This window comes from Verticillium nonalfalfae (assembly GCF_003724135.2).
Source record: "Verticillium nonalfalfae strain VnAa140/NRRL 66861 chromosome Unknown scaffold_32, whole genome shotgun sequence".
NCBI classification, from domain to species: Eukaryota; Fungi; Ascomycota; class Sordariomycetes; order Glomerellales; family Plectosphaerellaceae; genus Verticillium; species Verticillium nonalfalfae.
In genome coordinates, this window is record NW_021167257.1 from 205,557 (window position 1) to 220,248 (window position 14,692).

The following is a 14,692-nucleotide window of genomic DNA, read 5'->3' on the forward strand; positions in this document are numbered from 1 at the left end:
CAGGGCGACGCAGACAATGACGCCGTTTGCATATTTGTGATGTCTCCGAATTGCTTCAGCCACCACTGGAAAGACCTCGGCGAGGCAGGACTGAGCCAGCACGGGAGCACCCCCTCAACGCGAACTAATTTTGGCACATGGGTGCAAAACCTGTGACCGGATACAACATGATAACTGGATCGCAGTAGCAGGTTTGGAAGTTTGATGCGAAAAGCAACTTCATTGGCGCGCTCAATGGTCTCGACGGCGAGGTGAAGATCGTCTTCAGAAATACTGGGGGAAGATTTCGCATTTGTTGCAAATGAAGGCAATTGATCATCAGACTTGTGCCAAACTTTTCGTGCGGGCCGTCACAAGCCTCCTCTTCTTGAAGTGATAGTTGCTGTGGCACCGAGGCAATTGCAACAGGCTGAACTCGACACTCGTGGCTTGGTGGCACCGAGCACAAAGGGAAACGAACAGCGCTCTCACTTGATGTCTTGTCAGATTGCGACACAGGAAAGGCGTGGCTTGAGGCGAGTTCTTATTGAGCTTCCTAAACAAGACCCTTGACCTTCCACGACGAGTAAAGCTCACCAAAAGCCGGTCGACCGTGGCCAAACGATTCGCCGTCGTGGCTTGAGTGCCGAGCGGTCCGCGCCGCCGATCCTGCACCTCAGCCGCTGATCGGCGAGGCGGACTCATTCCGCAGTGCCACGATGCGTACAATCAGGGGCTCAAAAACACACGAGTCAAGGAATTTGAGAGGACGAAGCGACTAGAAAAGGAGTATTTAGGCGTGCTGCGTTGACGATCATTTGGCCGGAGCCTCGGGGAGTACGGATGACGTCGGAGGAGGCCGACGGCGACACTGATCTCAGATATAAAAGATGCGTCTTCCTCATTGATTAGATTAAATGTAGACATCACCCATCGGAAATCAGCAAAATACCTCAAATTCACAATGCCCAGATTCAACTTGACAATCGCCGTCCTCGCTCTTCTCGGCGTCAGCCAAGTCCAGTCTCAGTGCACTGGGCCGAATGTGAACGCCGCCACAATCAGCCTCATCACCGAGTTCGAGGGATGGTACCCTAACATTTGTACGTGATAAGCCTACGAGCCTCCGTCTAAAAGGCCAGGAACTGACTGCCGCAGATATTGACCCAGTCGGTCTCCCGACCGTCGGATACGGCCACTTGTGTGCCGACTCGAGTTGCTCGGATGTCCGATACCCCATCCCGCTGTCCCGCGCAAATGGCGAGCAACTCCTCCGCGACGACATTGCAGTAAGCTCCCTTCTTATTCTAACCTAACATTCAACCTAACATGACAGGGCTTCCAAAATTGCATCACTCTCCAGACAGCTTCCTCCGTCGTTCTGAATGCCAATCAGTACGGAGCCCTCGTCTCCTGGGCCTTCAACGTCGGTTGCGGCGCTACCAAAACGAGCACTCTAATCCAGCGCCTCAATGCCGGCGGCAACCCCAACACTGTCGCGGCCGAGGAGTTGCCCAAGTGGAACAGGGGTGGCGGACAGGTGCTGCCCGGACTGACCCGGCGCAGGGCTGCGGAGGTCGCGCTGCATCGCACGGCGACAAGCGCGGGAGCCCTGCCGGCGTGCTCGTAAAAGGGCTATGTAGACGGAGAACTATCTGTTCAAAAGCATATCATGACAATACGTATTAGTCAAGTGGATTTTATCACCCGCGCCTGTACGGGGCCACACAGATTTGTGACCGCGTACCATCGTGCATTGTCCAAAATGGGATGTCCTGGCAGGCTCAGCCCCGCTAGACATTATGTAGACTTGTTGAAATGCTGGATCAAACACTGTTTGGAAAAAAAGGAAACCACGTTCGTGAAGAAGCGGATGATGCAGAAAAGAAGAGCACTTGACTTAGGGGTATGCACTATCTAGCACATCGTCCGATTCACCACCAGTTCAAATATCAGCATACATTGGTGCTAGAAGAAAGTAACAAGATAGATCGAAGATCAAATTTCTTGAACATGGGAAACCAGTGTTCCAGTATGACTCGACGTAACTCAGACGCCGCTTCCGTCCGGGAGGTCTTGTGTCATGACTTTTTCAATTCCTTACAGCAAGTCGAACCCCTCATTCCCACAGCAGACTTGAAAACGTGAAAGGCTTGTGGTTCAATATATCAAGTGTTCGCTCGAAGTTGTGACTTAACTTGTCAATCCGTCATGACTGTGCACGTATTTCTGATTTGCGGCCGGGTACAGTCCTTGATACCAGGGGCTAACACAGGGAGCAACGACGAGTAGAATGCACTCCATGGAATCCATCACCCGACATCACGCGAAGCGTCTGTGTAACATCATGTATTTTAGCATAACAATTTTAGGCCGCTCTATCATTCCAGTTCGAGCTCCTCCCCTGGTGACCCTGACGATTTATAGGGTCTCTCTGACAAGTACCCCATAACCCAACACCGTAGAGATGACAACGCCAAAAGGTAACGACACGAAGAATCTGTGTTCAGACTCAGACTGTTTGACAAGGACATAGACAGAATCATCACCGCCATCGCCGGGCTCTGGACAAGAGACACCCGATCCGCCCAGAGGAAAACATCACGCTCAGCTGATCACCCGTCGGTCCCGAGCGGATGAGTGTTAGTAAACTCCGCGGACATGTCCTCACCTCACAACCCCTCTCACCCCCCAAAATCGCGAAACACAGAATCGTCCGGAAGGCGCGTTTCGCACCCCCCTCCCATTCTCGAGGAAAACTATTGTCGAGAAGAGAGGACCAGGAAACCGGTTCCTAGAGCAGAAACGAGACCATGACCCTGCTTATTGTTGACTTGTTCATACGAAGGGCTGGCCTCCTCGCTTCCGCGTGAGACAACCCACACACCATGCGGCAGCTTTGCAGCAGGCGAGCCCAGTCTTCACGAGGTCACATGAAGGGAAAGGGGGGGTCACCCTGCTGACCACTTGGAGCAGTCTGTGCCTTTGGAAAGTCTGTGCGACTGTGCATCGCGTGTGGATTCGGAGCCAGTGCCGTCGTGTGAATGGCTGGACTATGGGAGGCTGCCGTCCGAAGCTATGGGGACTAGGGAGTGGCCTGACGCGGTGGACGGACGCGTCGTGACGGCCCTCGGGCGGTGGAGAAGAGTACATGCCCCCTTCATGACATGGCTTGTAAGCTTGTTTCTCGTGCCGCAGTGTCTTGAAGTTTCCGTCATGATGATGTGGTGCAAAGCCCCTGACAGTGGAAATCGACTCACGAGTGTGCTTGTGGCGAGAAAAGGGGCGTCACAGGGGGCTGGAACACACGACACCGTCTGGGATGATGAACGCCCAAGTGCCGTGAAGATCGTAGTTTCTCAGCCTCCGAAGCTAGATAGACAGACGGCTAGATAGACAGACGAAGGTCTCGTCTCACTTGATTGCTGCGATGCTACCCCACCGCCACTGCCGACGCAAGCACCCTTCAAATATCAAGTCAAGAAAGTCAGGAAACTCGCGTTCGATGCTCATGACCCGAAACTACCGACCGGATGCTACCTTCACGTTAATGGTGCTTGGACGGGGGATGTGGCGGGCGCTTGAAGAGGGATGGGTGGAGTCATGAGATCGCCAGAGTATGTCCTCCTAGGGCCCGGAATGGGGCATCTTGCAGGAGATGGTGTGCAGATGGAATGTCTCTCCAATGAAGCGTTGGAAATGCAACCCGATTTCCCCGTTCGGCGACAGTGAACGGGGCCAGCTGCACAGCAGCCCCCTCTGAGAGCACGCTTTTGGAGTACCTAGTGCAAGTATCATATACAGTGAGCACCCTGGACGATGACCGGAAGCCGGAATAGTGATCATTGGTGGCAGAAAATGCGAGATACTGGCTTGTCCCTCCAGGTCACAGTCTGGGCGCTGCCTCAACGGGTGACGTGCAGAAATATTTACAGTCGTGGAGATGGCGTATTGCCAAAGAAAAAAGAGTATCGGAATGATTACGAATACTACTCCAGACGCCTTAAACTTGTGGCTGGCGGTGGCGCACGCCTTTGGCGAGGCGGAGGTATGTGTGCGTCCCATAGCGCAGAGAGGCGATCTCAGCAAAATCGCTAGAGCCCACCAAAATGGAACGAGCAGTCATGCGGTGACACGAAGAGACGAAGGGAAAAAGAGGTCGACCTTCATACTGAAATGGAGACGAGAAGCAATTTTGGGGCAGCGAGCTGAAGGAGGGTCGCCGGGATGGACTAGGAGTGTGGGGATTTAGGGGCTTTCGAGTTGATGGTGGTGGTGGTGATGGTGGTGTGCGTGTGTGTGTGTGTGTGTGTGTGTGTGTGTGTGTGTAGGGGTCAGGTTGGTGGTGTGTCGAGGGTCAGGCATGATTTGTTCGAGACATCTAGCCCTGGTCGCACTTGGACGTCGGAGCATAGTAAGGCATCAGATATCAGGAAAGGAGACTGGACGGACAGAGTGACAGGGTAAGATCAGATAGCGCGTTTCTCGACCCGAAGACCAATAGACAGACCACTGGGTCGGTCATCAACCCGGTTTGCGCCAGTAGACCGCATGCTGGGGGTAGTGGTATGCCGCCATGGCACGAGTTGAAGAGCGATGGACTAGCTCCCAAGGCAACGTCGTTAGCTCGAGCGGCAGGCAATGATGGTTTGTGACTTAGCAGGTTGACCACCAGTGTGGCGAGCGTTCGTAAGACGATGCGGAGTACCAGGGATGTTCCTTGTATTGCTTATGGTGGCTGAGGCAAATCGTCGTTGACATGTTGCCCAAAAGATGAGCGGCATCTTGCGATCATCGACGTTGGCGGACAGGACCCTGTTTCTGACTCCTGCATGCTTGTCACGGTTAGGTAGCGAAGCCCCCCTCCCCAGCCTGGTGTACTTGTTCGATCGTGGGCCGCCTTATGAGAGGCCTAGCTTCTCGTAGGCTCCCCATCCCAGCCCCTCTTGCTTTCACGAAGTCCATCGACGGGAGAGGCGGCAACGCGGGAATGTTGCAGCCATCGTTATCTTGGCAAGCCGACGTAAACAGGCCGCGCCAGGTGAGGGGTCGAAATAGAACAAGCTACAAGGCCATGTGACAGGTGGGTCGCGGGGCGGCGTGCTCGGTGCGGCGTCAAACGGCCATCATGATTCATACGGGCCTCAAGTAGGCAAGATATCGAAGCAGCCGGCTGAAGGACTTTCTAGGACTTGTCAGATGGGGTTGTTGTTTGGTTTCCATTTCGAGTAGTCGCGCGAGGCGCAGGACAGGGCATGGCATGGCATTGCATGGCATCTGCCTGCATTTACCCACTTCTTGCTGCAGCCAGATCGGGTCCCGCTCGCAGTGGTCTGCAGCCTCTTTCTTTCCATCTACTTACCTTCGCACACCACCCCCCCCCCCCCCCCCACGAAATGCATCTCCAGTATGCTGTTGTGTTGGCGATTCATGTGGTGGATTTCGCCTCTGTTCCTTGGTGTGTGTTTCATGACGAGCACCGCGAAAGGATCGCAGGCGCAGCTCCCGCGGAAAGAACCCGACCAAGAAGTGGCCGCAGTGTAGTAGCTCGTGACAAGGGGGGGCGGGTAGCGAAACTATGCCATAACAACGAGAACGAGGATGAATACGGCGAGGCGACTACGGATGTGCGACCAAGGCAGCCACCTGCAGCATCGGACGACGACCCAGACATCTCTGTGTAAGGTGACAGCCGACGCAATGATGGCACGACAGGCTCGGATCCGTCATGGCCAAACGGAATGAATGTTCTGAGAAGGAAGTGAGCACTCAAGTCGCGCAAAGAGTTATCGACAAGCCTCAATTTTCTTTTTATCTTCTTTTTAAGGTCAGGCTGTGACCGACCAGGCTGTGACCGACCCCCCTCAACAGGCACGATGCATCGGCTGATCGCATCCGAAGGCTGTGAATGTGTCCCAAAGCGGACGAAGCAAAGGAAGAGGGTTCGCTTGGTAGCGGAAGGCTACTAGATCATGGATACGAGAGGAGAGACGCGTCGCAGAGATCTCGTGCGTTTCGACAAGTGCTCTCTTGGCTCGTTGATCGCGTCCGACTGGATGACGAGGTTGAAAGAGACGTGGATCGTGTGGGGGTGCTACCTGCAGGTGTTCGAGACAAACGGAGGAACATGGGAGCTGCGTGAGCTGCGTGTGTGTGACCTGCCGGATCATTGTGTCAATCTGCATGTCGCAGTGCTCCAGAGGTCCTAGATGGCTGCCGCCGGTGGAATGTGTGCGATCTGTTGATGGCCCGCCGTGTCGGCAGGGTGAGGGGAAGAGAGAGAGAGAGAGGCAGATCGAGGAAGCGTGGCAATGGACCAAGACATCTCGCTTCCCATGCCGTGCCGTCCGCGGCTGACGATAATAGTCAGACACTGCTGAGGAGCATGGTGGCTAGGGCGCCGCTAGAAGCGAATGATGTTGGAGTTGACGATGCGGTGAGGAGTGGACAATAGAGATGGGAGCTGAAGATGCTGGAATGGAGGTTGAGTAGGTTTGGCGGTTGCGAGACAAGGACCACCCTACTGCCTGGTGCTGGTGCTCGAGACCCGGGGTGGGGCGGAGAGCGTGATGACAATTGGCTGCGACGGCCAGGAATCCGCTGGAAAGGAACGCTCCGGGGTTCGGGACGGGTCTCGAATCGGGTGCGCTACAGGGGACGGGAGCCCTGAGCAAGTCGCTGTTTCTGGATTGTTCAGGCCTGAACGGGAACTGCCACTGCCGTGCTGCCGCGCTCTGCTCTCCACCTTCCATCACTTGACGTGATCCATCAGTGGATGTCATGCTGACCTTGGTCCAGCTCGGGAGGCCTGCTATGAAGTGAACTATCACCTCATCCATGCTCACACTTAGCACCGATGCAATCGTCGGAGCCAAGCCATTCGCTTGAGCCATGCTTGATCTTGTGTCACCTCTTTTCTCTCTGCGCTCGCCCCTCCTCTCCTCCTCTAGTCATGCTGCTCGGCACGCAGGCCTCATCACGAACCCTCACGTAACACTGAAGAATGCCCCAGTCAAACGGACATGGGTACCTCCCTCCCTATGAGCTCACCGCGGGACAGGCTGACGCTCATAAATCACGCCTCGACTCTATTACTCACGCAGTCATACACTCCATGCACGGCTGCATCATTGGGCTGGCCGCGTGATTACCTAGCTTATGGGCTATGGGAGGCCACGGGAGGCTGTGGCATGGGGCATCGAGAGGCAGGGTCACGGCGTGGGTGATGCACACAGCGAAGGTGGAGAGGAGGGACGGATGGACACACACCCACACCGCATTGGTGTGATGTCTCAGGAGGGGGGCGAGGCTCGAGCAGGCAAGGTTGCCTCGTTGTGTAAGGCAGGGGGTGGGGAGGCGACAGGATCCTTGTACGGGAGCAATGCCTCTGGTGTGTATGGAAGCAGTTAACCAGGTGGGCGACAACGAGAGGGGGGGGGGGGACACAGGAAGAGAAAGGAAGAGAGAAAAGGGGATGTAGACAGAGACAAAAGAGGCGAGGCAAGACAGGACGGGACAGACAGCATGGCGAGGCATCGCAGGCATGGCAGCAAGGGAATGTAGCTTTGCTCAACCCAGAGTCGCTGATTCGTGAATCGAGTGTTGGAGGTCATGCCCAGCGGCCAACCAACCACCAAGACATCACGGTTTAGACAAGGTAAACTGACTGACTGCCTGTCGTATCTACATTGCGCTTGACGAGTGCTGGTCTGAGCCTTGCCTGCTCTCTGGTCTTGTGTACCTCACCGAGGGGGAAAGGCCCAGTCGACTGCGGAGGCCTTCACGTCGCCCCTTTAAGAGCTGGCCGCCCGTCTCGAAGCCTATACCACCGTCTCCTCTCTGCTTCTTCCTTCCCGGTATCGTGTTTCTTGATCTGATAATCCATCCTCTCGTTCCGCCTGCCCTCCTACGCACCCATCGCCATCACCATCGCCATCATCATCATCATCATCATCCCTGCTCAACCGATCCACCAGTTGGCCAGCCTTCCTTATCGTTTAGGTACTCGTCCACAGAAATCCGGTTACGAGTGACATGGGCACGAAAGTACGCGATTATCTTATCGCCGCCTGTGTCACTACCTGGGCCTGCACAACCTGCACCTGTGCGTGCGCCTGCGTCTGCGCATGTACCTGTACAACCTCCACCTCCACACTGGGTCCCCACACGCCGTTCTTCTGTTGGCATTCTTCCCCTCGTGGTTCTTCTGCTCTGGCAATCAGTATTCCTGCTGCCAGTGTCCTCGGTATCCTTCCTCTGCTCTCGGCCGCCTCGACTCCCCTTGACGGTGCCATCGGCGTCGGTATTCAACCTCGACATACCTCATCAGCTTGAGCCAGGCCATCCCTCCGCCTACTACGCTATCCATCACCAATCGCCACCATTCACAGTCTCGCGCTGCGGCGGCACCCCTCACCTGGCTCCCAGACCCTGGCACATGCCCGACATTACCCACCACCAGTTCCACACCCGCCGCCCTTTGACAGAAGGCAGTGAGCGAGTGCTGCGACGAGCATCTCAGACGCAGAATCCAGGCTTCCCAGCGCATACCAGCGCACATCATCGCCCGCCGGACCCCTGCGAAAGAGCCATCCCTCGCTTGATTCGCCAGACCGCCAGATCGCCAACCCCCGTCCAAGTCAACACTGCGACTCTTGACCTCCAACCTTCGGCTCAATCAGGAGCTTGACTTGACCCCCCCTCTTCCCCAATCTGTCGTTCCCTTGGCCTGTCCAGCACCACCCCCTCCATCGTCGAACTCGGGTCTTATCCAGTCTTGCCGGCAACAACCTTCATCTGCTGCTGGCCTTGGTTCTCGCACTATTGCATGCCATCAGCTCAGCCCTTCGACAACCCATCACACACTGCGAGCCGAGTCAATAGATTACGCCGCACAATTGAAACGAAAACCAGCCCCTCCTCTTCCGCCGCCTTTATCACCGCCTTCCCCTCCTATCGCGCCATTGCGCTGCCCCTCGCTGGGCTGCTGAGTCAACCACCCGGACGACTACGCCAGATTCGACCTGACGTGACCGGGCCCCTCCTCTAGTCACTGTCTGCAACCCGTTCTCGGCCCCTCTGTGGTAAACCACCATCTTTTACGACTCCCATCACTGCAGATTGCCCTCGTGCCATCACGCTTCGCGTCTCTTCTTCGCCAGCATGCCCTCTACCGAGCATCGCCACGTGCGCTCCGGCAGTCTCAACATCACGCCGCAAAACGGCCACCCGCCCAACATGCCCTCCGCCGCCCCGCGCTTTGAGGGGGGTCCTCGCAGTCCTCCTAGTATGTGACTTGCCTGCAATTGACCCGCCACGACGCACCGCTTACCCAGACACAGACACTTCTCACGTTCCATGCAAGTTCTTCCGCCAGGGCGCTTGCCAGGCTGGCAGCGCGTGCCCTTTCAGCCATGACTTGGGTGCTTCGGCTGAGACCATTTGCAAATATTTCGCCAAGGTCTGTTCGAGGTAGACCCCACCAACTCCGTCGCTGTACACTGACTTGAGTGTGAAAGGGCAATTGCAAGTTCGGTCCCAAGTGCGCCAATATTCACATCCTACCCGACGGGCGCCGCATCAACTACGGGAAGAATGGAGTTACGATCGGCACAGCTCCGATAGCCCTCGGTGGCGCCCGAGGCAACCCTCCGACCTCAACCCCATACCACCCCTCCACCACCAGCGCCTTGACTTCGGGTCTCTATCGCGACGGCGTGCCCGCCTACACGTCTGCATACCCGTACGGCGACGATAGACAGCACCACCTCGGCCGTCAGCCCAGCCTCGACAACGGCCTACCAACCATCGATACCACCTACTCCTCTTCACACCCCGGCTCACAATATGGCTCACCGCGCGACGAAGATGCCTCCAGGTTGGGCCTTGGTCTTTCGCCGGTCAACGTCAACGGTCTCTCTGTACTCGATGCTCCTCTCCCTGCCTCTTTCGACTCACAGGGCATCTCCAACGCTGCGCGCTACCCTGCCGCGCCGTGGCCTTCCTCCGTTCCCTCCAAATTTGGCCTCGAGTCGCCGACTCCGTCTCTCAGCAATGCCAAGGACGACCGAACTTCGGAGACTCTCAAGAGCTTGCACACCTCTGCGTTTGGCAGCAATGAATATCTTTCAGCTTCCAATGCAGGCCTCGGCAGCAGCCCGCCCAGCCACCCCGTCGGCGAGGAGTACTTTGGACGCCGGACTATGCACTCGAGCCGCTTCGCGAAGCCCAAGATGTTGAGTGCCAGCCTTCCCAAGGCGGCTGTGGATCGCGATTGGGATGCTGAGTTTGCCTTCCTTGAGGAGGATTACGTCCCCCATAATCTCCAAGAACTCCTAACACCTGCGGAGAAGGCCCGACGCGGATCCATTCGCGCAATTGACAGCGAACCCGGCAGCGAGAATGCAACCAAGTTTGGCAGCCCCCTCGCGGGTGCAAGTCCCAGCCGTTGGGGTCCTTTGTTCCAGCGCCAGAAGGAGGAGGAGTTGGAGAGTCGTAGCTTCAGCAAGGCCTCGGCTTTTGGCCACGTTGGTAGCCCATTGCGCAATTCGGTCCTCTCCAACGAGATGAGCAACGGTCTCAATGGAGCAGGGCGCCACACTCCAGGCAGCCGCTCCGGCAGCGACACGACTTCTGCTCTCACCCAGCAGCTTTCGCGAACGCGCCTCGCTGACGATGGAAACGGTAGCCCTCGCCTCCACCCCATGATGGCTGCTGGAAGAACCGTCAGCAACGGCGCGGGTGCGATTGGCAAGGAGCGTGGTTCGGCCATTGAACGTCACATCTCCAGTGGTTCCATCGGATCATCCGGACGTTTCACAACCCCGATCGACGAAGAGGATCCAGCTTTCGTCTTCAACATGGAGGAGGACAGCGACGAGCAGCAGGCAGCCCGGCAGAGGAAGCGCATCTCAGCAGGACTCGGCATGGGAGGCGGCGGCAGCGGCTGGAGCTACGCCGGTGTCTTGTCCGCCAAGACTGTCGCTCCGGGTTCAAGCCTCGCAAAAGAGTCGCGCGAGCCATCTGTCACAGTGGAGACTGTGGGCGGACGGTAAGAGGTGGGATATCAGCATAGCGGAGAGGGCATCTCATTTCCGGCGTTCTTCCACAGCATCGGGCGGTCAGCAAAGTCTCCCCTTCCTGTTCCGCAATCAGCCCAGCAACAATCTTTTGCCACGATTTGAGACGACATCACTTTTTGGTTTCAACTCCCCAAGGCATCGGCAGACCCTCCAGATAACGGGTTACGGAAAAATACACGACATGGTCTTCAAAAAGATGGGAAAGCAAGGAATCGGATTTGGACAAGACAGGCGGCGGCTGCAATCTTGGGTGATATGGAGTATGTTGGCGTTTTGATTGAGATTTTGGCACGGTTGCGTAATATACAGTACTTTCGGTCAAGGTGGCTTTTGGATAGTTCATGCGGGGCGAGCATCATGTTAAATACGAGATCCAAGACAAGATTCTGTTATGCAAGCTTTAGGGTTGTTCGTGTGCTTCATGTCCTCACAAACTAATCTCTCCTCTTCAATCAGAAGGTAAAATAACAACCAAGCTTGACGTTTGTAGATATCCGTGAACTGGTGTGAGCCGTAAAGATCTTGATCATCACGGCGTGGCACATTCACACGTCATAATACCTCACAGTACGAGGCTCAAGCAGGCGGTAAAAGTCTATACACTATACAAGGCTCGCTACCCTCCAAGGCCAGCTTACCACGACGTCTCACGTGCCAGCTGCCTTCGTGAACGCCATCTCCATGCTCTCGGCCTCCGTGCTCCGATATTCGGGCTGCACGAGTTGCCGAGGCAGTACACCTGACTACTGCGAGTGGCGTGGTCCATCATCCCGATTCCGTAGGCAGGCAGGTATTATACATCCGCTCGTCGTCCTCTTCTCGTCAAACTCTGGTCTTTCAGGTGCTAGCAACAGGTTGAGCATTTACTGGGCATCGGGCTGGCTGAGGATGTATTCCACGGCCTTCTCAACTGCGGGGATTTATTAGCTGAAGCGCTCCTGTGTCAAACTGCACGGCGCGAGGCCAATGCAGCGCCGAAGATGGAACGTACCCGAGTGGATGCCATCGGCGTCCTTGTCCGGGATCTCAATGCTGAACTCCTCCTCGATGGCCATGACAACCTCGACGGTGTCCAGGCTGTCGAGGCCGAGGTCGTTGGCGAAGTGCGCCGTCGCGTTGATCTGTTGAGATTAGCCTCCGTCGACGATACTGTCTCCTCTCCCACATCGACCTGGCGGCATTCGTATCCCAATGCATTCTTCTTCTCTCACTTGCGCGGCCTCGACGTTCTTCGGATTCAGGGGGTACCCACGTTCTTCGGGTCGTTGACCTTGTCGAATCCGGCGAGCAGGGTGCTGATCCTCGTGACAACCTCCTCCTTGGCCAGGGCACCACCGGCCGAGTACATCCTGATGCCCATGGGCTTCCACGCCGCGGCGAGTCGGGGAGTGACGGTCTGGCGGAGGACGGGGGCGCGCATGGCGGCAGGGCGGGCGACGCGCGCAGCGGCGCTGGCGGAGCGAAGGATGGCGGTGCGGAACATTTTGAGGCAGGATATCTCGAGATGTGGAATGGTAGGAGGTCGTGGATGGATGGACGGCGGATAAATCGGGCGGAGGCGATGGATGGCGATGACAACACGGGCGATTGGACCTTGGAGCTTGTTCGAATGATGATAAATTCTTCGCCCGGGCAGTCGAGGTCACCCGAGTCACGTGCAGCTCACCACCCATTGCCGGAGCAGCAGCTCCCCAAAGCTATCACGTGATCCAATCGACCGGCCCCCGCCAGCCAATCAATCCCCGGTAGTTGTAATCCCGCAAAAGAATCCAGCCAACAATCCATCACGTCAAGCAACCACCACAAGCTCGCCTCCCTCTCCCGACTTCACCACCCTCAACCCCTCCCATTGGCGTTCGAACTTCCCCTCCTCCGGCGTCCTACCGACTATACAACACAATGGCGCCGGCAGCTCGACCATTGACCATGTTCGCCGCGACATCGACTCGTGCACTGGCTCGCTCGGCTGCGGTCAACCCGGCCCTCGCAAACCGACTTCTCGCGGCCGCTGCCGTTCGCGGCTACGCCACCCCTTCGGGCCCGCCGCCCAAGAACTTCCGTCAGGCGCCTTACCTGCGATGGAACGAGGAGAAGGAGAGCACTCTGGACCGAATGGGACGATACTTCCTCCTGACCGAGATGTTCCGCGGCATGTACGTGCTCATGGAGCAGTTCTTCCGCCCGCCCTACACCATTTTCTACCCTTTCGAGAAGGTACGCAGCGCGCCATCGATTGACAAACCGAACTATATCCTAAAGTATTGTCGAGACTAACGCCAAAGTAGGGTCCCATCTCCCCCCGGTTCCGCGGTGAGCACGCCCTCCGCCGATACCCCTCGGGCGAGGAGCGCTGCATCGCCTGCAAGCTCTGCGAGGCCGTTTGCCCGGCGCAGGCCATCACCATCGAGGCCGAGGAGCGCGCCGACGGCTCCCGCCGCACGACCCGCTATGACATTGATATGACAAAGTGCATCTACTGCGGCTTCTGCCAGGAGTCGTGCCCCGTCGACGCCATCGTCGAGAGCCCCAACGCCGAGTACGCCACCGAGACTCGCGAGGAGCTCCTGTACAACAAGGAGAAGCTGCTGAGCAATGGTGATAAGTGGGAGCCCGAACTGGCTGCCGTTATCCGCGCCGACTCGCCCTACCGGTAAAAATGGTGCTTGTCAGAGAGCGTGGTGTCGGTGGGGAGAAGACTCGGGTCGTAGGTGGACGAGATGGAGGCAAAGAGACAGGCCGGCATGTGCCCGGCACGGAAAGAGATTGACGTGGAGCTGAGGATGGCTACGAAACTGAGCCGTGTATACAGCTAGAGCGAGGCGTGTGTACATATCATCTGTTTTTTTTGTTTCTGACGGCGCGAAGAATACACTGGTTGCAGTTCGCCCATGGCGCTTGATAAATGCCGTGTATGGCCATGTGGTAAAGAATCTATAAGAGCACGAAGTTGCCGCCAATATGCACCTCAACGAGTCGGAGGAGACGAAAGACGATTGGAACGCTACAACTAGCTATACTCTGCGACGACATGGAGCACGACGTCAGTAACCCTTGGAACTACGATGCAACCAGAGATGGCCACGACCGATGGAACGATCACGCTGCCACTCGATTCGCAGCCTCTTTTTCATAGCCCAAGGCTTATGCGCAACCGCAGCAAGGTTTTATATGCTCGATGCATCGGAAGCCCCTAAATACGGCAAGACCGAATGGCGAGGGTGTTGAGAAGCAGGGAAGCAAAACAAAAGTTCCCTTTATTCATGGGCTTCCACTTCGTGCCAGATGGGGGAGCGGGACCAAGAAGTTAACTGGATGTCCCGCAAAAGGCTGATCTATGGAGCATCACAGCTTGTCGGATAGATCTCTTTCAGACCACGAGCTCTGGCCATGAGGCTGCTACAGTATTGTCTATTTCCATGGTCCTGCACAGGCTCTGTTTGGAGGCCTTCTCGACTTCGTCACGCATCTGCGACACAAGACGCCAGAGCTCGATGCCGCATGATCCGCCTCTGTCAACAGGGCATGGAAGAAATCGCTCTGTCATCCCCGACCAGTATGCCAGCTTCTACAGCCTGAGCATCCGCCTCAGCTTGTGGATATCCGTATCAGTCAAGCATCCCTTGTCGGCTCCC

The 14,692-nt window shown here is 56.6% G+C and overlaps 4 protein-coding genes across 4 annotated transcripts; 3 read left to right on the forward strand and 1 right to left on the reverse strand.

Moving 5' to 3' along the window:
• Nucleotides 1-943: 943 nt before the first annotated feature.
• Nucleotides 944-1,609, forward strand: D7B24_005347 (uncharacterized protein; the record flags this gene model as incomplete). Its single annotated transcript, XM_028639504.1, has 3 exons — nucleotides 944-1,082; nucleotides 1,138-1,268; nucleotides 1,316-1,609. 3 exons carry the CDS (start codon nucleotides 944-946, stop codon nucleotides 1,607-1,609), a joined length of 564 nt encoding a protein of 187 aa, XP_028496188.1.
• Nucleotides 1,610-9,141: 7,532 nt separating this feature from the next.
• Nucleotides 9,142-11,033, forward strand: D7B24_005348 (uncharacterized protein; the record flags this gene model as incomplete). The annotated part of the gene is made up of 3 exons (XM_028639505.1): nucleotides 9,142-9,265; nucleotides 9,321-9,439; nucleotides 9,498-11,033. 3 exons carry the CDS (start codon nucleotides 9,142-9,144, stop codon nucleotides 11,031-11,033), a joined length of 1,779 nt encoding a protein of 592 aa, XP_028496189.1.
• Nucleotides 11,034-11,923: 890 nt separating this feature from the next.
• NDUFAB1 (NADH dehydrogenase 1, alpha/beta subcomplex subunit 1 ndufab1/ACP) lies at nucleotides 11,924-12,543 on the reverse strand (the record flags this gene model as incomplete). Its single annotated transcript, XM_028639506.1, has 3 exons — nucleotides 11,924-11,970; nucleotides 12,052-12,181; nucleotides 12,313-12,543. 3 exons carry the CDS (start codon nucleotides 12,541-12,543, stop codon nucleotides 11,924-11,926), a joined length of 408 nt encoding a protein of 135 aa, XP_028496190.1.
• Nucleotides 12,544-12,959: 416 nt separating this feature from the next.
• D7B24_005350 (uncharacterized protein) lies at nucleotides 12,960-13,714 on the forward strand (the record flags this gene model as incomplete). Its single annotated transcript, XM_028639507.1, has 2 exons — nucleotides 12,960-13,274; nucleotides 13,346-13,714. 2 exons carry the CDS (start codon nucleotides 12,960-12,962, stop codon nucleotides 13,712-13,714), a joined length of 684 nt encoding a protein of 227 aa, XP_028496191.1.
• Nucleotides 13,715-14,692: the final 978 nt, after the last annotated feature.